This window comes from Hemiscyllium ocellatum, chromosome 32 (genome assembly GCF_020745735.1).
Source record: "Hemiscyllium ocellatum isolate sHemOce1 chromosome 32, sHemOce1.pat.X.cur, whole genome shotgun sequence".
NCBI classification, from domain to species: domain Eukaryota; kingdom Metazoa; phylum Chordata; class Chondrichthyes; order Orectolobiformes; family Hemiscylliidae; genus Hemiscyllium; species Hemiscyllium ocellatum.
This window is the reverse complement of record NC_083432.1, coordinates 27,916,290-27,942,086: the sequence shown is the minus strand read 5'-3', so window position 1 is coordinate 27,942,086 and position 25,797 is coordinate 27,916,290. Positions and strand designations below refer to the sequence as shown.

The 25,797-nt window shown below is 39.3% G+C and overlaps 1 protein-coding gene across 1 annotated transcript in view; it reads right to left on the bottom strand.

The window, feature by feature from the left end:
• Nucleotides 1-25,797, bottom strand: part of itga3b (integrin, alpha 3b) — a 164,211-nt gene that overhangs the window by 70,123 nt on the left and 68,291 nt on the right. The window contains exons 2-5 of the mRNA XM_060849050.1: nt 7,963-8,090; nt 6,430-6,509; nt 2,326-2,584; nt 493-597 (exon numbers count right to left, since the gene is read on the bottom strand). Coding sequence (XP_060705033.1) covers nt 493-597; nt 2,326-2,584; nt 6,430-6,509; nt 7,963-8,090 — 572 coding nt within the window. The remainder of the gene's footprint in view (nt 1-492; nt 598-2,325; nt 2,585-6,429; nt 6,510-7,962; nt 8,091-25,797) is intronic.

Here is a 25,797-nt window from a genome sequence, read left to right as displayed (position 1 = left end):
TAAATCTATCATAGAATCCCTGCAGAAAGAGGCCATTTGGCCCATTGAGCCGGCACCAACCCTCTGAGGAGCATTCCAACTGGATCCAGACCCTACCCCACCCTATCCGTGTAAACTCTCACTAACCACAGCTAATCCTAGCCTACACATTCCTGAACACTGTGGACTATTTCAGCATGGCCAGCCCACCTAACCATTGGATTGTGGAAGGAAATCCATGTAGACACAAGGAGAATATGGAAACTCCACATAGAGAGTCGCCAAGGGTGGAATTGAACCTGGGTTGAGGCAGCAATACTAAACACCAATCTGTTCCCCTATGTGTTTCATTTATCCTATCTAAGCTGAACTGTACGGAAAGACATGGGGAACATCCAATGTATATAATGGTAATGGTTACAGCTGCCTGCCATACAACAGTCCTGTATGAGTCATTGTCTCCAGCAGCTCAAGGAAGAAAATGAAAAAAGATTTGTGGAAACTAAGTAATACCCATGTAGCTGTGAGCCTTTCCTGCATCTTTAAGTATGTAAGGGCCATCAGACAGTATATCTTGATCAAGAAATGTCATATTCTTTTGTGAGACTTGGACAGTTCCTGAAAAAGAAAAGACAATGATCCATCAAAACTTCATGGCTTATCATTTCTTGTAACAACACACACTGAAAGTACAGAATCAAATTTAAGTGTAATTAAAATTATGTTCTAGTAAATGGCTTTCCTAAATAAAATGTATTATTGAAGTTACAACTGTTACATGTAAGGGTAAAATTGTCCTTCAATTATATTGATATCTTCATTAGTTTGGATGTTTCATATGTTTCACAAAAAGGATTACATGGATAATAACATCAAATTGGAAAAGCTGAGCTCAGTTTATCTCGAAGCATAATGGCTTGTTATCCTGCCATATATTCCAGAAAGTGACAACTGTTAATTTGGTTTAGAGGTAGCACTCATTTGAGCTTGTGGGTTTAAGCATCATTCTAGGATTTTGGTGCATAATCTAAGCTGCCAGTTTAGTGCTGAGCTGTTGCAGGCTCAGTCTTCAGGGGTGATGTAAAACCAGATCTGCCAGCCTGTTCACAGATGTAAAAACCACTGAGCCACTTATTTTTGCAGAAAAAACTGCAAATTCCCCTCTTGTCATTGTCAAGTGCATCCTTCAACCATTGCCATCCTTTCAGAATGGCATTAGCTGTGCCTTGGGAGTGAGCTATCTACCTTCCCACCTTATCTGAGGAGGGTGGTGCAGCACAATGGAAATTAGAAAAGCATGGAGAGGAAACAGCTTTCTCAATTGAAAGGAATGCTGTAACAAGTTAGAAAAATAAGTTTGCACTGACCTCAAATAATAAAATTCAGAACAGAACCACGAGATACATAAACAGTTCAGCTGGGATCAACTTCAGGTGAAAAGAAAGGGTTATATACTATGCTGAATTGTCTAACATACGCAATGGTTTAGTGTAACACTACAAATACTGATAGTCTGAGGTGTTCAAAATAACTTCATAGTAACATTGCTAGGGTTAAGCCAACGCGCATGTTGTGCATCACCAACATTTGCCGGCAGCATCCAGAATTTGATTAACTGCTGGTTTTAGTGCAAATTAAATGGACGGATGAATTTATCAAAAAGAACACCAATATTTAAAATGCTTGTAATATATAAAAAATCCTGCTGGAGGGCTAACAAAGCCTGGGCCAAACAGAGGTGTCAGCCACTCTGATTTTACATTAACGTCAACAGGAAAATACTTCAGTCGAGATCTGAAGAATCAAAAGAAGGCACAAATCCTTGAAAGCAAAAAGGAAACTGGACCATATTGCAAAATTTGCTTCTGAAAGAAAATAAACTGGGTAAAAGTGGTGAACAGAATCAGAAACCTCACTTTCACTGGGTTCTATGATCAAGATCTTGGGATTGATCCTCTGAAGAACAGTTACCACCCAATCTCAATCAGCTCCTCTGGGCAAACGAGAAAGGCAAACTCCTGATATTCTGGAGATCCTTCTTTATGAAAGCAGATTATGTTTCAATGATGTTCATTGAGCCTGACTACAATTTTTCCAGCAGGCCTTTATGATTCCTTTCTAAGCCAACATAATGATCGCAAAAGCCAAAAAAAAGCATATGAATTGTAAAGAGTTTCCAGCTTTATTACTAAAACATTCTTTCTTTCTGGAGTCAAGAGGGTCAACAAGATAATTGCACTGCATTCACACCCAGGCTGAAATAGTTTGTTACTCCCCTCGACAAGCCTAAGACCCCTTATAATGTTTCAAACTAAATATGAAAGAAAAGATTTATAAATGCCAGACCTTGCCAGTTCCAGCCACCTGGTGCTCCGTAATACGCATAGTGATTGGGATGTGTGAATCCTGCAGCCATGCCCTTCTGGCACATAAGCAGTCCCTGGTGATCATCCCCGACATTTTCACAGAACTGCGCTGGAGAATTGTCCCAGTCATCATTTGGATTGATGGCGATGTTGTCACTCAAGATAAAACAACGACCCAACAAGATTCTCTTCTCATCTTGTTGAGTCAATTGTCTCGTCTCATAACGATGTGCACAAACCTGGGGAGAAATACATAGACAATACTTAAAAACCGATATCTCACCAATGAAAATCTCCCCTCATACTATATGTTTTAGGTTTTGTTGTAGCAAGCCACTTGACCAAATCAATCTAAAACAATGTTGACAATGTATTGGTCAATTGTAACTTGGATGGCAGCACTCTCACCTTCTTTAGAGTCATAGAGATGTACAGCACGCAAACAGATCCTTCGGTCCACCTTGTCCATGCCGACCAGATATCCTAAACCAACCTAGTCCTACCTGCCAGCACCCAGCCCTTATCCCTCCAAACCCTTCCTATTCATAAACCCAACCAGATGCCTTTTAAATATTGCAATTATACCAGCCTCCACCACTTCCTCTGGCAGCTCATTCCATGCACGTACTATCCTCTGCATGAAAAAGTTGCCCCTTAGGTCTCTTTTATATCTTTCCCGTTTCACCCTAAACCTATGCCCTCTAGTTCTGGACTCCCCCACCCCAGGGACAAGACCATGTATCTTTACCATATCTATAAACCTCTATAAACCCCTCAGCCTCTGACACTCTAGGGAAAACAGCCCTAGCCTATTCAACTTCTCCCAATAGCTCAAATCTTCCATCCATGACAATATCCTTGTAAATCTTTTCTGAACTCTTTCAAGTTTCACAACATCCTTCCGATAGGAAGGAGACCAGAATTGCATGCAATATTCCAAAAGTGGCCTAACCAATGTTCTGTACACCGGTAACATGACCTCCCAACTCCTGTACTCAATACTCTGACCAATAAAGGAAAGCATACCAAACAAGTTTTTCACTAATCATTTTAATCATAAATTTTAGTCATAAAGTTCATGGCCATCTCCAGAATTTGAACACAGAAATTAAAGTTGACACCACAGAGCATTGCTGAGGATGTGCTGAATTGTCTGAGATGCAGTTTTTTTGAATGACAGAGTAAACCAACAACCTATAAGTCTGGTCTAGTGGGTAACAAACATTACAGTCATAGAGATATAGAGTTGTATAGCATGGAAACAGACCCTTCAGTCCATCTCGTCCGTGCCAATCAGATGTCCTAAATTAATGTAGTCCCATTTGCCACCATTTGGCCTATATCCTTCTTAAACCCTTCCTATTTATGAACCCATCCAGATGCCTTTTAAATGTTGCAATTGTACCAGATTGCACCACTTCTTCTGGCAGCTTATTCCACACGTGCATCATCCTTTGCACGAAAATGCTGACCCATAGGTCCCTTTTAAATCTTTCCCCTCTTCCTTTGGCTCTCTTTCAAAGAGCAGAAATGGTGATCTCCCAGACGATGTTGAAAAACTCAACATAAATGAAAGTTGCAGAAGGAATTTATTGCAACTTCATCTCAACCAATGACCAATTCCTGAATAGAAAATGGTATTTCCATTTAGGTACATAAGAAGTGAGCAGTGGGCCATTCCCAAAATATTTGTCAATTAGCCAAACAATCCTCCATCTTTACAGACGCAACAGACAATGATTATAACCTTCCAGATTTCTTGAAACATCTAAACAGGTCATTAGACCAGTATTTAATTATCAACATAATTCATAAGAGCAATTTAGGTTCTGTTCCAATTACAGTAAGGAACAGCCTTGCAGGGACACAACTTCATTGTTCACCAACATCGAGCATGCCCAAGAAATAAAAACTGTGAAGGCTGCAGAATGAAGGTCCTTGTAATGATCCCATTGATTATCTCAGCGATGAAGCCTTTTGCATTTCCCACATGAACAGCCCTCCATACTGTGTCAAAGGAATATCCACCTTCAGTAACCATGATTTGGAGATGCTGGTGTTGGTCTGGGCTGTACAAAGTCAAAAATCACACAACACCAGGTTATAGTCCAACAGGTTTAATTGGAAGCACTAGCTTTCGGAATGCTGTTCCTTCATCAACCACCTGATGAAGGAGCAGCGCTCTGAAAGCTAGTGCTTCCAATTAAACCTGTTGGACTATAACCTGGTGTTGTATGATTTTTAACTTCAGTAACAATGGTTACCTTCAGCAACCTTCAGTAAATGTTTCAGTATCCAGATTGTCAGAGCTTTTGTCACAGGTTGGGAGATACTCATCAAACCCAATGAAAATCCTATAAACATTCAGGGAAGCTTACCCGGAAAATTTAAATTCGGAAAAGCTGATTTCCAATGACTGGAGCTTTAGTAAAGCAACCCTGAGCTGTCTCAGATGCCTGAAATGGATATGTAGGACCTAACTTCATGCTTTCTATGGAAATGGTAAGCTCGTTAATACTTAATATAATTCACAGGATGAGCAAGAGTAACTGGACAGGTCACTTCTGGCACTCACTCCCGCTCAACTGAATGCGTGCCTCAATCACCTCTCACCCAACCAGACTACTGACTTACCTACTCACTAATCCACTCACTTACTGAAAGACTGGAGACCTTTATAAACTTACTGAATATCAGCTACAACTTGTGAAAAGTGGGTATGTCCTGCCTCCGTCTGTGCTGGACAATTTTCTCTATGATTGCCTGCACTAACCGATCAGCTGGGATGGAAATTTCAGCTGCAAAATTGTCAAAGAAATCTTTGATGTTCATTGAAGTTGAGCAGAAGACCCTGGATCAATCTGTGCTGGCTCTTGAGTAACGCTATTTCATGAATAATCATGGACTGAGAATTGAGTTAAATTTGCTTTAACAACTTTGGACTTCTACAATGAATATTATAAGGCAATTCATTCCATCAGATTAGATTACTTACAGTGTGGAAACAGGCCCTTCGGCCCAACAAGTCCACACTGACCCACCGAAGCGCAACCCACCCATACCCCTACATTTACCCTTACCTAACACTACGGGCAATTTAGCATGGCCAATTCACCTGACCCGCACATCTTTGGACTGTGGGAGGAAACCGGAGCACCCGGAGGAAACCCACGCAGACACGGGGAGAACGTGCAAACTTCACACAGTCAGTCGCCTGAGTCGGGAATTGAACCCGGGTCTCAGGCGCTGTGAGGCAGCAGTGCTAACCACTGTGCCACCGTGCCACCCATAATTCATTCTTGGATGGATTTAAAAAGCAGTTCTTAAGTTGAAAATGGCAACTGTCTAGTCCAACTGATTATTCCATTAACTTACTTATTTTTATTTGGTCAGGGGATGTGGGTGTCAGTGGCTGGGCCAGCAATTATTGCTCTATGTAGCCGTAACACCATACTCTGCATTCTGTTCTATTACTCTGATGTACTCATGTCTGGTTTGATTTGTCTGGTTAGAACGAGAAAAACAATACTCTTCACTATATCTCAGTACAAGTGACAATAATAAATCAAATTTCAGAAGTCAGGTATGAGTTGAGAGTGTGGTGCTGGAAAAGCACAGCAGGTCAGGCGGCATCCAAGGAGCAGGAGAATTGGGGTAAGGTTTTCCAGCACCACACCCTTGACTCTGATCTCTAGCATCTGCAGTCCCTACTTTCTCCTAGTCAAATATGCGCCTTATTCCAGGCTTATAAGCTGCATATCACAAATTATTCTCATTAAAAAGTATTGTCTGTCAATGTCAAGAAAAAAACAATACTCCCAATAATGTCTTGCCATTGCTGACCAAGTCTGGATAAGAGGCATGACCCTGCAATCTTAAAGCACCCGCAAAACAAAGTTACTTCCTTATCTCTGTACAAATGCAATCCAACTTCTGCTCACCAACTCTCCGCAATGATAAATTCAGAATTTGGGACAAAATGCAGACAGAAATTGTGTCATAAATCCATGGCTCCACATCTAACTTCAAATTTATGCTCAACGTGTGCTTACCTGCACAAAAAAAATTTTAAAAGTTGCCTTACCACCACCTTCCCACCAGGCCCTTGACTTGCCACGGTGACTCCAAGCCATTGGTCTTCCTTACTTTCAGTTTTTGCATCAGCTGTGGAAACAATGATATGGTGAAGAGAAGATAATAATTCACAAAGTGTAAACAGAAGATCATTCAGACATCACAGCAGGATACATTCTGGGTGTTCAGAGAAGACAAATGATAAGCCTCAGCCTACAAATATGCAACATAAGTATACAGCAGATATAAAATGTATAGAGAGCTTATTATAAATTATTACAATACAATGGAACCTCGATTATCCGAAGACCAATTATATAAAAATCGGATTATCCGAAGGACATCTCGAGGTCCCAATAGAAACATTACATCAAAGGCGTGTTTCTAGTAGTGATCGCCTCATTTGTTTACAGTGATTAAACAGGCACTGTCTCCAAATGACTGACCTCCCGCCCTCTCTCTCCCCACACTTTCCCTGGTGTTTTGCAGAGGAGTGTACCTTAAGCCCCCCCACCCCCTGATAATCTGACTAACATTGTTCTCTACAGGGCAGAGGTGGAACCTGTCGAAAAGTTGCAATAAAAAGTGTGTGTGTGTGTGTGCGTGTGTGTGTGTATGTGTGTGTCTGCATGCTATTTGGAGACTTACCTCACAAAGGTGGCAGTAGCAGCAGTCTTATTGTTGGTGTCCAGTCCGGCTGCCCCAGAAAGGGGGCGGGGACAGTGTTGGATGGGGATGGAGTGGTGGGGGCAGTGATGGACAGGGATGGGAGCGGGAGGCGGTGTTGGATGGTTGGAGTCGGGGGTGGGGAGCAGTGTCAGGGGCGGGGGAGGTTTTGGGGGTGGGGCCAGGGGTGTGCTGGGGGCAGTGTCAAGGAAGGGCAGGGGGAGGTGTTGGACTGTTGACAGCTAAGTATTGAACACAACACTGGAAATGTTGGGGGCGGGGTCTCGCACGCTGTGTACTGCTGCAATCTCCTGAATGGGGGAGGAGACTTTAAAAACTCTGAGCCCCAGAGGAAAGATATTTTATCGATTAACCGAATAGTCGATTATCTGAACAAAATAGTGCCTGCCCATCTCATTTGGATAATCGAGTTTCCCCTGTATAGTTATCTGGGACAAAAATGTGTAAACCGAATCTAGTACTTATTCCAGCATTGAAAACCACGTTCTGCAAACTGACCCCTGAGAATCAATTGCTCCACCCGACACTAACATTTACAAGATTCCACCAAGAAAAAATCTGGTTTGCATCTGCCCATTCATTCAGGATTTCCAAACAGAAATTTTGACCATATAAACTGGTTCAATGCTTCTGTAATGTAGCTTTCTTCTTACAGCCATAGAAATAACTCGGTTCATTTTGGGTGCAAATTATTGAAAAAGGATTAGCCTGGATGTGCATTTCTAATTTACTCATGCTCACTGCTGCAGCAAAGGCAGGTTTTATAAATGTAACCTTAGTGTAGCATTGCCTTCCACTTCTGGTTGATCAAGTTAATTGCTTGATTACATCACGGGTGAATAACATCTCAACTTACTTGGTTTCTCAAACTTGGCACGTTTACAGTCATTGGGACTTGATGATACAGTACAGTAAAATAAGGCTCCTGTGCGGTTTGCCAGTTGACTTGGTGTACCTTCTGCCTGTGGAGCTCCGACTAGCAATCTGGGACAGAAAAGAAACGGTGAAAAATTGTGGTGATTAGCACTTGACTACAGCAGAAGAAAACACCATGATGACAGAACCAAAAGACAAGACCTATGCATCCAGTTTAAAACTGCTGACAATTCTGATGCTTGAAACTAGATCTGAAATTGACAAAAATATAGTGAAAGACCCAAAATATGTTTACAGGCAAAGAGCTTCTGAAGTGTGAGCAAATTTATAAATGTAGGAAATATCGTACACATCAAAATCCCACCCAAAAAATTCCATAAATAACCTTTCTTTCTTACATGTGGAAAATTATCACTGATTTACAGCTAAGTATTGAACACAACACCAGAAGTATTACTTTGCCCTTCTTCAGAAAGGGATGTAAACTCTTTTAAATCCACATTTGACAGAGCTTTAGTTTGACATGTTTTTCAAAATGAAGACCCACCGACAGTACAGCATTCCAGAAGCAGACCAATAATGTCTTCAAGTTTCAGGAGATAGGCTTGTATCTTCAACTTTCTGATTCAAGAATAAGTGCGCTACAACTGAACTAAGCCGAACGCAGTCCATACAAAATTGCTCTGTCTATACACTGAAACACTGAAAAAAAGTCAATTTAATCATGAGTGCTTCCCCATTATTTTCTCCATACTCCAAATTCTCAAGAGTCCTCTACCACTGCGTGAGATAATTTGCAACATTTTCTACTTGCAAAAGAAAATGTTAGAATGAAAAGCCAGTCTGGTTAACGTCACTGTAACAGCTATTGTTTGTGAAGTAAATACACACGTAAAATATATGATATGATTCTGATCCTGTGAGTAGTTGCTCAGGCTATTAAAACCATTTTTTATATAGGTTTGTGGATTTCTTCGATTTCTCTTCATGAGTTCAGCTTTTCACTTTCAAAGTGGTGTTTTTAAAGTGAAGGGTAATTGTGCAAAGTTGCAAAAAGTGATGAAATGTTAAAATACAAACTTTCACAACTCACATTCACCTAATTTGAAGATAATATTACTGGTCAAATAATTCGATTAACCAAATATTAGCAATTACATCAGCCAGATTTGAACATGTTCAGTGGAAATTGATGCTCATATTTTGTACTTGGAAATGTTACTTCTTTGCAGAAGAAGGGGAAAAGGAATTCTCACTGTACATTCAATCTTAGATCAAGCTTCTCTCTAATGGTTACAGAAAACCAAGAGTGACGGTCACACCTACATTTGCAGGTTTGTGACAGGACACTATGTAATGTTATTATCAATGGGTTCTACAAACAACTCGAGCATATGAAACCTTATAACAAATGTTATTCTTGACAATAAGCTTATATTTAATTTTGTCTATAATACTTAGGACTGTATTGATTATATTATGCTGACTTCTTTTTTAAAATATAAACCATTCTTTATTGAAAGATAAATGCAGAATAGATTCCAAATACTACACAAATTTGAATGTTGGTCCATTTTTGGATTTCTAGGTCGGCAGCTGAAGTTTACTGCCCCAAAGTTCATGATGACAAAGTCCCATAAGAGCAATTAAAATATATTGTATTTTTTCTATCAAACATTAATGAGAGTAAACGGCCAGGCAATATCAAAGCAGCATAGACACAGAGCACTCTGACATCCTAAATTGATAGGATATTAATAATACAATATTTTTATAACTAACTACACTAGGCCAGTATTAGCACTAGAGATTGTGAGTAGGCACTTTGTACAGAAAGCATAGTGCTTGCAGATAATGAAAATCCTGAAGTGGGAATCATTTTCTTCGGCACAGGTTCACTCCTTGCTGATTTATGGGACAATATAGCCCATGGGAAGGCGAAAGGGTGGAAATGGAGGTACGGTAGAGGTGATGAATTTTTTAAAAAGGCAGCAATGCAACTGCTGCTTATCAAATTGCCCAAGTCAGCTTGTAAGACCCCAACCTCACCTCCCAGTAAAAACAATCACAAAAGATAGGATGAAAAAATTGAAACCATCTTAAAATGTTAATTTTACATTGGAAAATGTATACTGGAACAGCACAGTGCTGTAAACCCTGTAAGCAAAGGTTTTATTGTAGAGACAAAGAATCATACAGCATTGAAACAGACCCTTCAGTCCAACTCGTCCATGCTGAGCAATTTTTCCAAACTAAACCAGTCCTACAAGCCTGCATTTGGCCCATAATCCTCCAAAACCTTCCTATTCAAGTACCTGTCAAAATGTCTTTTAAAAGTTATAACTGTACCTGCATCTACTACTCCCTCTGGCAATTCATTCCACATATGAATCACCCTCTGTGTGAAAGAGTTGTTAGAAGTCCTCAGTCAAGTCAAAGCAGACAGCTTTCAGCAGGGAGGGGTCTGGCACAGCAAGTCAAGGTCAGCTTGGTTATTTAAAGGACAGAATTGAAAACATTTGGTTTTCATGTAAAACTGATTTTGGCAATGTCCATGCTAAAGTTATGCCCCAATATTGACAGGATTCAGATTTGCAAGAATGATTCTTCCAGTTCCTTGACAGAGCCAAAATGAATATGGTGGGCTCAATAATTTCTGGCATCTGTGTTGTAAAGGTTTATTCTTTCAGTTGGGTAGTGTAGGATAGATGTGAGAGGCATTAAAAATGAAAATATATCCAGTAAATTAAAAATGAAGAATCAGTGCACTTTACCAGCATGTACCTCTGAGAGGATCAAAAGCACTGCATGTGTAATATTACGACCAGACATTTACTTGAGACGCTTAGACATTAGCACAGGACTAGAATAGTGACTTGTGATAATATATAGAATTTATGTAATATCCTTGCTCTTCCTTAATTTTTGCATTTACATATGCTATTGCAGGTAGACAACCCTTTATCCAAAATCCCAAAATCCAAACAGCTCCAAAATCCAAAGTTTTTTGTGAAGTTTTTATCTCATTAACAAGGTTATTTGGTGTACAAACAGTTAACTCAACTCCACACCCACTCAGTGCATGTCACTCAGGTGTCACGTGGGTGGGTGTGTCCCAGCACTGAAGGTGTCAATTCTATCTCAGGGTCCATTACTCACTGAGTCTTCTGCTCGGTAAGATTTCTTAAAATTTCACCATTGAACTGTCACTTATTTTGAAATTCGAATAATTCTGAATTCAGAAAACCGGCTGGTCCCGAACGTTTCTGATAAAGGATTCTGTACCTATACTTCTAAACTAATTAACTTCTGGATGCATTTTGTCATCATTTTAGCCCTTTGATTACAAAGAGAAGTGATTTTCTAAAATAAAAACAATTGTATGTTCTTTTCTATTCACGTACAGGATGTGGGTCTCACCAGCTACATTTACTTGAAAAAGTCAACCACATTGCCGCAATTCTAGGCTGGACTGGGTAAGGACAGCAGACTTCCTTCCCCAAGGGGCCTGAATGAGCTAGATGGGTTTTGTGATCTTGGGATTTTGGAACCTGTCAGTTTTCAAGGAAGAAAAGAAAATTCAGAACATCATAATTTAAGCCTGAAGTGTTTTTTTCCAGTGAACTTGGGCTGCAGGAAAGTCATTTTGTCTGCATTGGATTTAAAATCTCTTTTGTGCCTACCCCACTTACCTACATCAACACAACCTGTTTAAAAAGATACTTTTAAAATGTCCAAATTTCCAATAGTTGAAAGAAAAAGACCAATGCTGGCTTGTTGTATAAGGCTGAAAGGGCTAATGTGAGAAAGTGTTTAGGCACTATCTACAATGACAATATCAAAAGGACCTGATGGGAGAACAACTTAGGACCTCAGAGGAGAGGGATTTAACATGCAGTTCCTCCTCGGATTCTATGACAACTTCTGTTTAATCTGTTTAACCTGTAATTAGTTTCTAACATGCACTAAACTGCTATTTGTTTAATAAGGAGCTTCTTCTAGTTCGATGAGCAAGTGGTTTTCTTATACCACACTGATCTACACAGGTCTTGTTGATCCCTACACTTCGAAAGAATTGTCACCGCAAAATTCACCAATGGTGAGGTGAAGAACCCTGTTGAACTGCACCAACCGAATTCTGAAATAATTGAGAAAAAAAGTCACTCTTAGAAATCTTAATAATAAATAGACACTTAATCTTCACTGGAATGAACCTGTTTAAAAGGCTGCACCTGACAGTCACCTCAGGCACATCCTCTCCATTCCAAGCATCTGTACAGTGACACCTGGATCACCATAAGAGATTTAAACTATGCAGTCTGCAGTCTAAAATCTTCTTGCTGCCTCATCTTCAAGAAATATTGTGCCTTGCACATCTCTGTTTCCTAGGTCTTTCTATTTGTTTTATCAACATACAATCAATTCATAGATTCATAGAGTCATACAGCACAGAATCAGACCCTTCAGTACAAGATCCTTTTCAGTGAATATGATAGACTGCAATACCAGGTCCTGGTTAAGTATGGAGACCAGTTGCAGTGGGAGAAACTGAAAGACTATGCATGTTAATATTGCAATGGCACCAATGGCATGTTAACACATCTCGACTGTACTATTCCATACAAATAGTATATGATGAGTAATACAATGAGGGATTCTATAACATATATTTGATAATAAATCAAGGTTATATCTGATGTTTATTTACTTCAGCACCATTTTACAATACATGAAGTGCTCTATCAAAAACCTACATAGGACAAGATCCTTTTAAAACTCTTCAATGCAGCTTTAGATGTAGAAATAACTGCTCTCAGATGTAGCTCATGCTATAGATTGCATTATTTATTAACTCACACTTCATAGTTTACATTGGTTTTAGAATTGTGGAGGAGTAATTGTAGACCACAGTATATTTATGGTACCCATGTGGTTTCTAAACTGTGGCAAAATGTTTCATTTCTCCATGAGGGAAATCAACAGCTGGTTTACTTCTTATTCCAGCTTTAATGAATATTTCATGGCCCGTGTTTAATAATATTTAAATGAAAACACACTCCCTGAAGAAACAAAACCAGGATTTGATTTGTAGATTACTCTTGCAGCCAAGATTTATGAACGATGATCGTATTGTAGCATCTTTGCAGAAAACAACAAGGTAAGTATTTCACCTGTTTTTTTAAAATGCTGAGAAAGGAGTTCTCCCATTTCATCACAATGATATCAGCAGTACAATTACAGCCAGTACAAAATCACTGTTGCACTTTGGTTCGTTCCTACTTTTACTCATTTTTGGCACTTGGGTTCACTTTCTGGGAATCAAAAAGTCCACACACATTCATGTCATCAGTGACCATATGGGAGTCACAACAGCAAGTATGAACAAGCTACTCAATTATGGTAGGTTGTAACCAAGCATAAACTCAGCTTCATCAAGTAAAGGCAAAGTCATCATCTCCTACCTGATCATAAGGCTATCTCTCATTAGAAAGAGACAACTGGTAGTAGTTTAATCTGAGGCAAAAAAAAGGTTGAGAAAGAGAGTCTTTCATGGTAACCTCAGCCATTTCAGGAATTGAACCCATGCCATTGGTGTCACTGACCAGGATGCAGCCAACTAAGTTAACTAATCTGATGTAACCGCATTTGTACTCCTGTTTCATTCATGGGCTGTGGGTTTCATTGGGTAGCATTTATTGCCCATCCCGAGTTTCCCTTGAGAAGGTGGTCAAAAAGTGTGGCACTTGAAAAGCACAGCAGGTCAGGCAACATCTGAGGAGCAGGAGAGTCACCGTTTCGGGCATAAGCTCTTCCTTCATCAGAAATGCAGTAGTGAGTTGTTTTCCTGAACTGCTGCAGTTTGTTTAGTTTAGTCCCACAATGCCATTAGGAAGGGAGTTCCAGGACTTTGACCCAGTAGCACAGAAGGAACAAGAATGTGTTTCCAAGAGAGGATGGTGAGTGACTCAGAGAAGAACCTGCATGTGGTCCCATGTATCTGCTGCCTTTGTCCATCAAAATGAGACAAGTGTGTTGTCGAGGGAGTCTTGGTGTCTTGTCCACTAGGCTTTTTCCCCTCACACTACCAGCTCAGTCAGGGTGCAGGCAGCATTCTCACTATAACTCCTGCAGACAATCCGTTAACGCCGCATAGAACAGTGACTGATAGTGCAAGCTTCCTAAAATGCATGCCTTCACACACTAGGACATTAAGCTACAGAGGATGCAAACATTTGATTTCAATTCTTCACATCAATGAAAAGATAGATTTTTAGATTTAGGACAGTTTGTCTAAATAATAATTACAGCTTGTGATGTGTGAAAGTTTTTTCAGCTTTGAATCCGATTTGAACCACATTTTACAGGTAAAAGAATGACTGGACATTTTTGATTGTGCAGACTATTAATTTCTCGTTGTTCAATGTCTAATCAGCTTTGTTCCTCGAAATAAAACAATGTACGCACAAGCAAGGCTTCCGGTAAACTTTCATGTTGAAGAACTACAATCACCTCAGGTTCAATTCAAACAATCTCCTAAAACATCCAATTAATTTCCTGTCAGTAACCCAGCTTGCTAGTATATTGCATGCAGGTCAGAGATCACAGTTGGGAGTAAGATTAAATTTGCAGCACAATGTGTCCCTCGTGTATTTTGCTTCTAATACACTATCCTGTGATATGGGTGTCTTGCTTTGTCCCCTGAAAACTCAGTGCTTGATTACATTGCTGCATCCCACACAAAAAGGAACAGTACTTCAAGGATATGATGGGTTAAATTCTCTGACCAAAATTCAGCTGAATAGATTTTTTAAAAAGTATTTAAAAGCCAGATAACATTTAACACACATTCATAGGATGAGTGTGGAAATATGAGTTAAATTGATCTATCCAAAACTTTGAACAGTGTGTCCTTTCTTAAGACTCCATGGTTTTCAACTTCCTCTCTCCAAATATGTTGTTTCAGCCAACCCCTTTAAATGGTTCTTTCTCACGTAGTGAAAATAGCAGCATTTAATAGAGTGATGGCAGGGGACATCAATTATGGCAATACCATGTTGTCACAAGGTGTCTTTAACATATTTATCTTTTAATCCAGAACTCAGGATCATTTATCTTTCTGAATTAGTGACTTCTTGAAAGATTAGGATCAAAATATGAGCTTGAAAATCTGAATCCTCACTCACAAACCCATCATAGAATCAAGCGGCAATGAAAATACCTGGCTTTGCAATGAGGAAAACAAAATAATTATAATCGTGAATCATAGAATCTTTCCCAAACAAAGCATGAATCACAATTTCCCACTCAAATGAAAATATCCTTTACTGACAATGACCCAATTAACTATATTTAAAATGGTCTGCTGCCAGTACAGGTGGGAGAGAAGTGGTGGCTCCTTTGCTCCTTTTTAATTGCCTCTACCCTCACTTGCTTTCTGTCAGGTGGGAAAAATAAAAATTGACCCCCTTTCAAAGTATCCAATTCCACACCCTTTGCACAATTTAAAAAAAAAACTTTGGACATCTGAGCAGGTGTTTTCAGCTGCTGAGGTTGGCAAACACAGAAAAATTAAACAAAACATTGAGACAGTAATTTAATATTAGATACAGACTCCCTGCATTGTGTTATGTCTTTGAGGGACACAGAGATGATACACATACTTTTATATCTGAGTAAGAGGTAAATGTCTGCATTCAGGCTTCTATCTTCTTGCTTTCTGTTAAATGCTCTGCATTCAAAACTTACAAATAAATCACACTTTAAACTTGAAATCCTGGAGCTTCAATGAGAGCCTGCTGCTCTGCAGGTAGCTGACAGACTGAACAGACTGATATATTATTACAGCAAATCCCTGCAGTCCAGCAGTGCCAGATAGTGCAAAACCCCAAATGAACATGCACAAGACAATAAATTCCCATCTCTTCACTAATACTGTCACAATTTGGCACTTTCTGTTCAGCTTCAAGATAGGCAGCAAAAGCCCTTTTAAATATGTAAACGGACAAGAGAAGCCAAAGTGAATGTCGGCACCTTAGGGAATGAGAGTAGGGAAATAATGATGGGCAACCAGGAAATGACATAGTTAAATGAATACTTTACATCAGTCTTCACAGTAGAAGACACTTACAGCATTACTAATTACTAAATGTTTAAGGGACAAAAGGGAGAGAGGAAATAAATGCAATAACTATCACTGGAGAAAAAAGTCCTGGAAAAACTAATAAAGACTGATAAGTCGCCTGGAGTTGATGGGATTCATTTTAGGATATTGCAAGAACTACCACAGAGATATTGGATGCACTAATAGTAGTCTTCCAGGAATTTTTAGATTCTGGAAAAGTCCAAGAGGATTGGAATCTGCTAATCAAACACATTATTTAAGAGGAGAAGGAGACCAAAACAGGTATCTATAGGCAGTTAACTAAAGTCCCATTGTTGGGAAAATATTCAAGTCTATTACACAGGATGAAATAGTAAAGCACTCAGAAATGCATATTATGATCAAGCAAAGTAGGAATGGCTTTGTGAAGCAGAACTCATGCTAGAAAGTTTTATTAGAATTCTTTGAGGAAGTAACCAGCAGGACAGATAAAGGGGAAGCAATGCCTATGTCTTACTTGAATTCTTAGAAGGCATTTGATAGTTTTACCACACATTAAACTACACAATAAGAGCCCATAGTGTTGGAAATAATACATTATCATGGATAGAGGACTGACTAAATAATAGAAGACAGAGAGTTGGGATAAGCAGGGCATTTTCAAGATGGTAACCTGTAACTACTAACATGCCATAAAATATATTAATGGCTTTGAAGAGTAAAGTCAATCTATAGCCAAGTTTGCTATTAATAAAAATAGATTGAAAGGCAAATGGTGAGGATGACAATAAGAGTCTGTAGTGTGATATAGATGGGCTAGAAGTCTGGGCAAAAACTAGGCAGCTGGAATATAATGTGTGGAAATGTGAAATTATGCAGTTTGGCAAGAGAAGTAGAGGAGCTGAATTTTATTTAAATGGAGAAAGGCAGCAGAAAGCTACCGAACAGAAAGATTTTAGAATCCTCATTCATGAATCATAAAAGCTCGCATCCAAGTTCAATGAGTAACAGGAAAGGTAAGTGGAATGTTGGCTTTTATTTCAAAGGGAATTGAATAGAAAAGGATGTAGGTTTAGCTCAAAGTAAAAATCACACAACACCAGGTTATAGTCCAACAGACTTAATTGGAAGCACACTAGCTTTTGGAGCGCTGCTCCTTCATCAGGTGGTTGTGCACAAGAAAATTAAATGTTAGTTTTCCTGAACAATGTTAAGATTTTGAAGACTTTATATCCAATTCCTGGTAAACTTCAGTCCTCTGCAGAAAGGCATTGGTACGATGGCTTTTATTTATTGCTCTTGTGTCAGCAGAATCACTCCTGCACCTTAATCTTTTAAAAGGATCACGTTCAAGTAATGGTCACAGAGATGTTATTAAAATGACTTCTGGAAATTTACTCTGTGTAGGGTGTAGTATTCAACTGGTTGATATTTGATTGTGCAGTGTGTTATTAATCAAGCCTCGGTGTGGTTACAGATAAATTGACCACAAGATCATAGGAGAAGGTGTGCAGACATGATGGGTTGAATGGCCTCCACCTTCTCCTATGATCTTGTGGTCAATTTATCTGTAACCACACCGACGCTTGATTAATAACGTACTGCACAATCAAATATCAACCAGTTGAATACTACACCTTACACAGAGTAAATTTCCAGAAGTCATTTTAATAACATCTCTGTGACCATTACTTGAACGTGATCCTTTTAAAAGATTAAGATGCAGGAGTGATTCTGCTGATACAAGAGCAATAAATAAAAGACATCGTACCAATGCCTTTCTGCAGAGGACTGAAGTTTACCAAGAATTGGATATAAAGTCTTCAAAATCTTAACATTGTTCAGGAAAACTAACATTTAATTTTCTTGTAGCCACAAGTACTAGCTGTCCTCAATATATTTCAGCTCAGTTCCTGTAAGTCTATCTCAAAAGTCTTTTCGATTTGCTTTTGCAGAATTAACTCATGACTAATAAATTTGTTCATCAGATTTAAGGTACATATTTTATACATAATACATAGACTATTGTGCGGAATAGTTAAACGTTGTCTTCGATAATGACCTGCTACAATGAAATGTCACGGTTACAATCGGTTAAGGATAATACACACAGGATCACACTCGTCACTTATAAAAGACCATAATGCAGCTCTTCTATCCAATAGATATTTATTTTTACAGGAGTTTGCCAAATTGGTAGTGCATCAATCAGGAGCATAAAGGCGTGAGCAGTATGTTTATAATATTTGTTTTTCAAGGCTGAGCTTTACTATTTTTAGCACAAATGCTGAGACATAACATAGCTTTTAACAGGACATTTATTTTTCACAATTCAGAACCTTATCACCACAGTACAAAATGTATTTCTCAGTGCAACAACTAAGGTCACTAATTTATAAATTTACTTTAAGATCTTTGTACTGTGCACAGAAAAATCCATTAGGATAATTAAACTAATGTAATGATTAACCAAACGGATGTATTACCTTAAAAGGAAGGATGTGGCTCAATAATGATTAATTGCCAATAAGACTCACTGTTTAAACAATATCTGAAATTATAATTTACTAGGAATCAATGGATGTGTAATATTCTGCCCTGAACGTACTTGTGACTCAAAGATACGCTCAATGCTCCCATTGGATATATTTCTTCTAAAATACAAATGTGACAGTGCACATTGCCAAACCACAGATTTACAGCTATTCATGATGTGCTGTCACTGCTGAGCAAAGTCCAATATCATGTATATATATATATTTAAAAGACATACAACTCTTCAAAATGCTCTTATAGGGCGATCATTACTAGCAAGTCATTATTCAAAGTACCATTTTTGTACTTCTTCTATATGTTTCCAATTATGCTTCTTGTGCCACCTGCATAACAGTACACCTCTGTGGGAAAATTGAAACAATTCAGCAATATGTGTCCCAGCCATTTTTGCATTATAATTAGTTTTTAACAATATACACACTAACATATCATCAACAGAAAGAAGAGGGCATCATCCTCCCAATTCCAAACTAGCTTCTTTGGCAGATCTTCTACATTGAAGGGTGAGAATGAGGATAACATTTGAAGAATGGTTACAAGTATTTTTCTAGGTAGATTAGATTCCCTACAGTGTGGAAACAGGCCCTTCGGCCCAACAAATCCACACTGGCCCTCCGAAGAATAACCCACCCAGACCCATTTCCCTCTGGATCTTGCACCTAACTCTATGGGCAATTTAGAATGGCCAATTCACCTGGCCTGCACATCTTTGTGACTGAGAGAGGAAACCGGAGCACCCGGAGGAAACCCACGCAGACAGGGGGAGAACGTGCAGATGCAACACAGACAGTCACCCAAGGCTGGAATTGAACCTGGATCCCTGGTGCTGTGAGGCAGCAATGCTAACCACTGAGCCACCATGCTGCCCCAAAGTCTGAAAACTAGGTTCTGAGAAGTTCTATGCTCTGGTGAAGGAATCATCAATTGCATGTTAAAACCAAGAGTACCAGAAAGGAAACAGCAACATGATTTACTTCAACACATTTATTGCTGATCTATTTTTATTCACAACACAATTAGTTGTGAATAAAAATAGATCAACAATAAATGAGATATTACCAGCAAATATACATGCTATATAATACTTTTGTACAAGTATTTTATTTTGGACAGCTGTCAGTGTTTAGCACCGCTTCCTCACAATGCCAGAGAACCAGATTTCAATTCCACCCTTGGGTGACTGTCTGTGTGGAGTTTGCATATTCTCCCTGTGTCTGCATGGGTTTCCTCCAGGTGTTTTAGCTTCCTCCCACAATCCAGAGATGTGTAGGCCAGGTAGATTAGTGATGCTAAAAATTGCCCATAGTGTCCAGGGATGTGCAAACTAGGTGGATTAGCCATGGGAGATGTGGGGGTTACAGGGACAGGGGTGAAGGGGTGGTCTGGGTGGGATGCTCTTTAGAGGGTTGGTGTGGACACAATCAGTGGTCAGAGCATTGAGTACGGGAGTTGGGAGGACATGTTGCGGCTGTACAGGACATTAGTTAGGCCATTTTTTCAATTTTGTCTGCAATTTTGGTCTCCTTCTTAATGGATGGATGTTGTGAAACTTGAAAGGGTTCAGAAAAGATTTACAAGGTTGTTGCCAGGGTTGGAGGATTTGAGCCACAGGGAGAGGCTGAATAGGCTGGGGCTGTTTTCCCTGAGGGGTGACCTTATAGAGGTTCATAAAATCACGAGAGGCATTGATAAGGTAAATAGACATGGTCTTTTCCCTTGAATGGGGGAGTCCAGAACTAGAGGGCATAGGTTTAGGGTGAAAAGGGAAAGATTATAAAAGAGACTTAAGGGGCAACTTTTTCACGCAGAGGGTGGTACATATATGGAATGAGCTGCCAGAGGAAGTGGTGGAAGCTAGTATGACTTCAATAGTTAAAAAGCTTCTGGATGGGTATATGAATAGGAAGTGTTTGGACGGATATGGGCCAGCTGCTGGCAGGTGCGACGAGATTGGGTTGAGATATCTGGTCAGCGTGGACAAGTTGGACTGAAGGGTCTGTTTCCGTGCTATACATCTCTATGACTCTATGACTTTATAACTAATACACTGTCTAAACCTCAAGTTCAGTTACTTGAACAATAGTTAATAAACATTAATAAGACTTGAGCATAATTAGGTAGATATCATTATCATCAAAAAATTCAATAAGGAACACAAGAGAACTCTGTTCAAATGTGGAACTTGCTACCACATAGAACAGTTGGTATGAATGGTATTGATACATAGAAGGAAAAGGATGAGGGAGAAAAGAAAAGACATCTGATAGGGATAGATGAACAAAGTTGGGAGAATGGTTTATGGAGCATCAGCATCAGTGTAGATGGCTCGAGTGACTGAGCTACATCTCTGTTGCACATTTCATGTTTTTGTTATACTGTAAAAACCTCATCAATAAAATTGTCCATCATTATTGCTCTAGTCTTTATTTTAATGAATTCCTGAATGCCAGTCATATGAAATAAACTTGGAATAAAAACATTGATATTGTTAGATCAAAAATGTCACGCAAAACAGTTGTTTGGCATTACATAGAAATGACGAGCCAGTTGAAAATGGTGTAAACTATTAACTGGATTTCCCTCTCAATTGCCGAGGTGCAGACCTTGATGTCCACGCCGCCTATAGCCGACAAGACGGCACATTTTGGAAGACTTCCCTAGCAGCAATTTTTACCAGTCCTGTATCTGACCCAGGATAATGCCCTCTATAGGAGACACCTGAGCAGGGCAATAAGCAGTAATGCCCTTCAACCCTCTCAAAGAATCATCAAAAACAACCAGGGCTAGCATCTTGGAGGCAGGACTGGGCACAAATTTTAAAAATACCACATAGCTGGTTGGGTAGCCAACCCTTCGACAGCCAATTGATCTTGCTCCCAGATGCTATCTGTCTTGGCCTCTGGGTCACCAATTAAGTCTGTTTTTGAATTAATACTGCTGGTGCTGGGATATTTTACAAATGGTAGACACCACCCCACCCACTCCTCTGCTGAGGCTGCAGCCTAGAATTATTGGACATAGCCTCCCAATGGTTAGCTAGAAGAGAAATAATGCCTTCTTTCCATCACTCCCATTGGATACACTGGCTTGATAGCTCTGGCCACCAAGAATTTTAACTTGTACAGTCCTGTAGAGAGATTTTGAGGAACAGTCACAGACACTGGCCCACCTCAGCAGTGCTCAAGTCTCCCACTGAAGCTGACAGCTAGATATCACTGAGGGACTTCTGCCTGAGTTTTCTATTTCACCAGTCTGCCTGCTGTCCTGAACTAGTCAGGGCTTCCAAAGCAGCTTCTTAATTAGCCACCTTTTGGGAAGACAGAGAACAGCCAACAATGTCCATTTATGGGCTCCCATCAGTCGAGGCAAAACTCAGCTGCCAGTGTGCTAACCAACATGTAGAAAGGAAATGTATCATGAGAATCACTTTGATTTCTGTCAAAGATTTAAAGACAGGGCTGTTCAGATACAAGTAGAGGCAAAGAAAAAAAACATTTTTTTATCATTACTACATTTAATTTCTTTTGAAGAACTGAGACTCCAAACTTGTAAAATCAAGGCCAAAGAGGTGTTCAAAAGCGCTTAAACCTAATATTTTGTTAAAAACTTGATCTTTCTAACATTAATCCATCTTTCATGCAAGATTGGTGGATAATTACCTTACCATTAAATGTCATTTCTGTGCAATGTCTGGATTTCCAAGTTTAACTAGATGTAGACAGACAACAAAAGTTGCTGTCAGTCTTATCCTACAAGAACAGTGAGTGCAAGCGTTACTTGTACAGCAACAAGTGGGGCAAAATTTCCAGTGTATTCAAAACATCTGGTGAAATTCATGTTGTAAAAGTTGGAGGAATTCATCATTTTGATTACATATTCTGGATATTAAACAATGTCCTGTTGCAACTTACAGTGTGATGACATTCTTGTTCAATTGAATGCAATTGATACTGAGACAGCCAGTAAGCTATGGACATCCTAATATTCAGTAAACAGACAGTTCTAAGAGTTTGCAATATGTGGGTTGTTGTGGACCAGGCCAGACCCCCTCAAAATATGTTAAGAAGGTAGCCCAGATCCTTTATTTTTTATTTTAAAGGTAGATATGAAGTGAGTATTCCAGGACTGATGCAGCTGGTCAAACCACTCAGCTTTAGACAAAACAATTTACTTAAATATTACGGATGAAACACGAACAAAAATTAACAGAATTTAGAATAATTAACTTATTTAATAACCCAGCCGACTCTATTGCAACTTAATGAAGGAACTGTTCGAACCCCTGCAACATCCCATAAACAGATCCCTTGGTAGAGGGTAAATTCAAACACAGGTTCTTACAGGCAGGAGAGAGTTCAGACAGAAAGTCCAGGCAAGACCTCTGTTGAAGCATAAAGCGTTTTTTCACTGTAGCTGCTTCTCTTGGTCCCCAACAGTTTTCTGACTGCTTGTTCAAACAAACCAAACTAGAAAAAACACCTGAAGTGAGAGAACTGGTCTCTCCCCTGCCATTGTTTTCAAGTAGACATTTCCAGACATATTGGAACCTCTGCCTTTATGACCCCTCCTGAAAGAAAACAAGGACAACATAACCTTGTTAAAGGGGCCGCATCATCACAGGGTTTCAATGGCTGCTAAACTCAATCTTGCCAGGGAACAAAGGCAGGGTTTGTTGTAAGCTATCTATAAGTCCCTCAAAACTATTCAACAGTCATAACTAAGGCAAGGCTGGGAAATGGGGAAGATTGCTTTGGGCATAGACAGAAGTAGGTTATATGCAGAGCAAGTGCTGTCAGATGTACTGCTCAGAAACCCACTACTTCTAGACAGTTGCACCTCAGGGAGAAAGCTAAGCAAAGTCCTGAAAGCCATGAGAGGCTCAGAGGAAGAAATTAATACTTCAGTTCATCTGAGAGTGGGGTTTGCAGTATTTGTTTGGTGCAGCTGAGCAAAGTTAGAGCTCAAAATTAAAGGGGCAGTGTTAGCTCAGTGAAGGTACCAGTAAAAAGCTGAGTTGTGTCTGCTTGTAAGTGCTGGAGTAGAGTCTCCAGAATTCGGAGAAACATCGACCCAGGAAAGGAAGGCAAACAAACAAAATGGTTAGCTTCATTGTGGCCAAGTAGCTTTTGAGGGAATTCCAAAACTAGACTTTTAGAAAGGATTCCAATTCTTCTTTTTCAAAGATTTATTGAGATTAGATGACCACAGTGTCACTAATGTTTTCAGGACGACGGGGGGGGGGCATGTCTTGATGGTATTGCTATTTGATGTTTACTATGGTCTGTGTACTAGCACACTATGTAACCGATATTTACCTCGAGTTGATTCTGAATGTTAAAAAGAATACAAGTTGTAAACGCACTGTAGACTGTATTATTGTATTAACTGTGTGCAGTAAAGTTCACTGATGTTTGTTCAAAACTGTGGAATCGTGTGACCTCAGTCCTCAGTCGGCTACCTGGGATCCCACAATCTGTCTACTTTAGGAAAAAACATTATTAGTCCCTAGCCAAATCATAACATAAATCTATCAATCTGGTCTGGGACTACAATAGCATGAAACAAAACCAAACATGAACTCAAATGGGGAGACAATGTAAGACAGGAGAAAACGGCAACAGATGTTGCATACACAGCTCAGGTCAACACATTCATTTGGACTTTTCTTTTACCATTTTCTATATAAATAAGGGAGAAATTTAAAATAACGGAAAAGTGCGTATGTAATTTTGCTGCACTGTTATTGCCAGTGACAATTTATGGGCTATCACCATAGTTAACCATGAAATCTCTGGGATTACTGTTACAACAACAAAAAAGCAACTCGTCTATGAATGCTTTTCATGTAATGGTAAATACTAACCCTTCATGGACTTGGCAATGTGTGATCTCAGTGCCACATGTTCAGCTTTTATGCCCTAAAGGCAACTGTATACGGTAAATAAATATTAGCCTTTTAGTGTTGCCCATTTGAAGAAAATGAAAATGAAATTTAATATCTTTCTATCACTATTAAAACAAGATGTTGCAACATTAAGTGAGCATCATTTCTAAACACAATGTTTAACAGTTTCTACAACTTGTCAATACAAGCAAGAAAGGATGAACTTTAAGTATTTTTGACTTCATAAAATGTTCAAACAGAACACAATTTAAAATTAATTACAGAGAGGACATAGAAAATGTAGAATTGATTAAAATGCAGCAGGTGGCTGTCTATTCCATAACACAAGAATCCTGTTGTTACAATTTACAACATCATCCAAATTTTAGGTTAACAGCATAGTTGCTGATTTTACTTTGGTAGGAACAATACAACTGACAGAATTCATCTTTATTATTCCATTGGAACTGACAGCAATGTCACGAATCTTTTCATGCACAGATGAACACAGCACCCCAGAAGGTTCTCACAGTGATTCTACATTTCTGCGCAGGATGTGCTTTTGAGGTACCCCAGACAACAAGTCAACGGGAAAGCTTGTGAATTGATGAGAATGTCTATTCTGGGTCCAATAGCCTCACCTTTAAAATTCTGGGAAAATGTTACACCCTCATTGAAAAGCCGATCTCATTCAACAATATGCCAACTTCACAAGAAACTCACTAACCTTGAAAAGATAGATTTATGTTTGCAGAATGTCAGAATTCTCAATGATAAAAATATTTTAAGTTGATTTTAATTTCCATGTTCTTTGAATCATAGTCATTCATTTTGCTGTCTGCAAATTTAAGTTGGATGCAAAGAATATTCAATGCTTTTAAAATCTGCTGAATGCAAATGCTTGAATGTGATTAGCTCCTCACCTACTTACCACTGCATGCCCCTTTTCTTAGAATAAGAGTTTCATGGAGATGTACAGCACGAAAATAGACTCTTCAGTCCAACTCATCCATGCTGACCAGATATCCCAAATTAATCTAGTCCTATTTGCTAGTACTTGGCCCATATCCCTCTAAACCCTTCCTATTCATACACCCATCCAGATGCCTCACTTCCTCTGGCAGCTCATTCCATACACGCACCACCCTCTGCACGTTCTCTCTCTCTCTCTTTCTTACGGACCAAGTGGTCTCTAACTGTGTCTCTTTTCCTCCTTTTTAATGTGCCACTGTTCTGAGCTTTTTCCCCCAAAGTTCTAAAACAATGCAACAGCT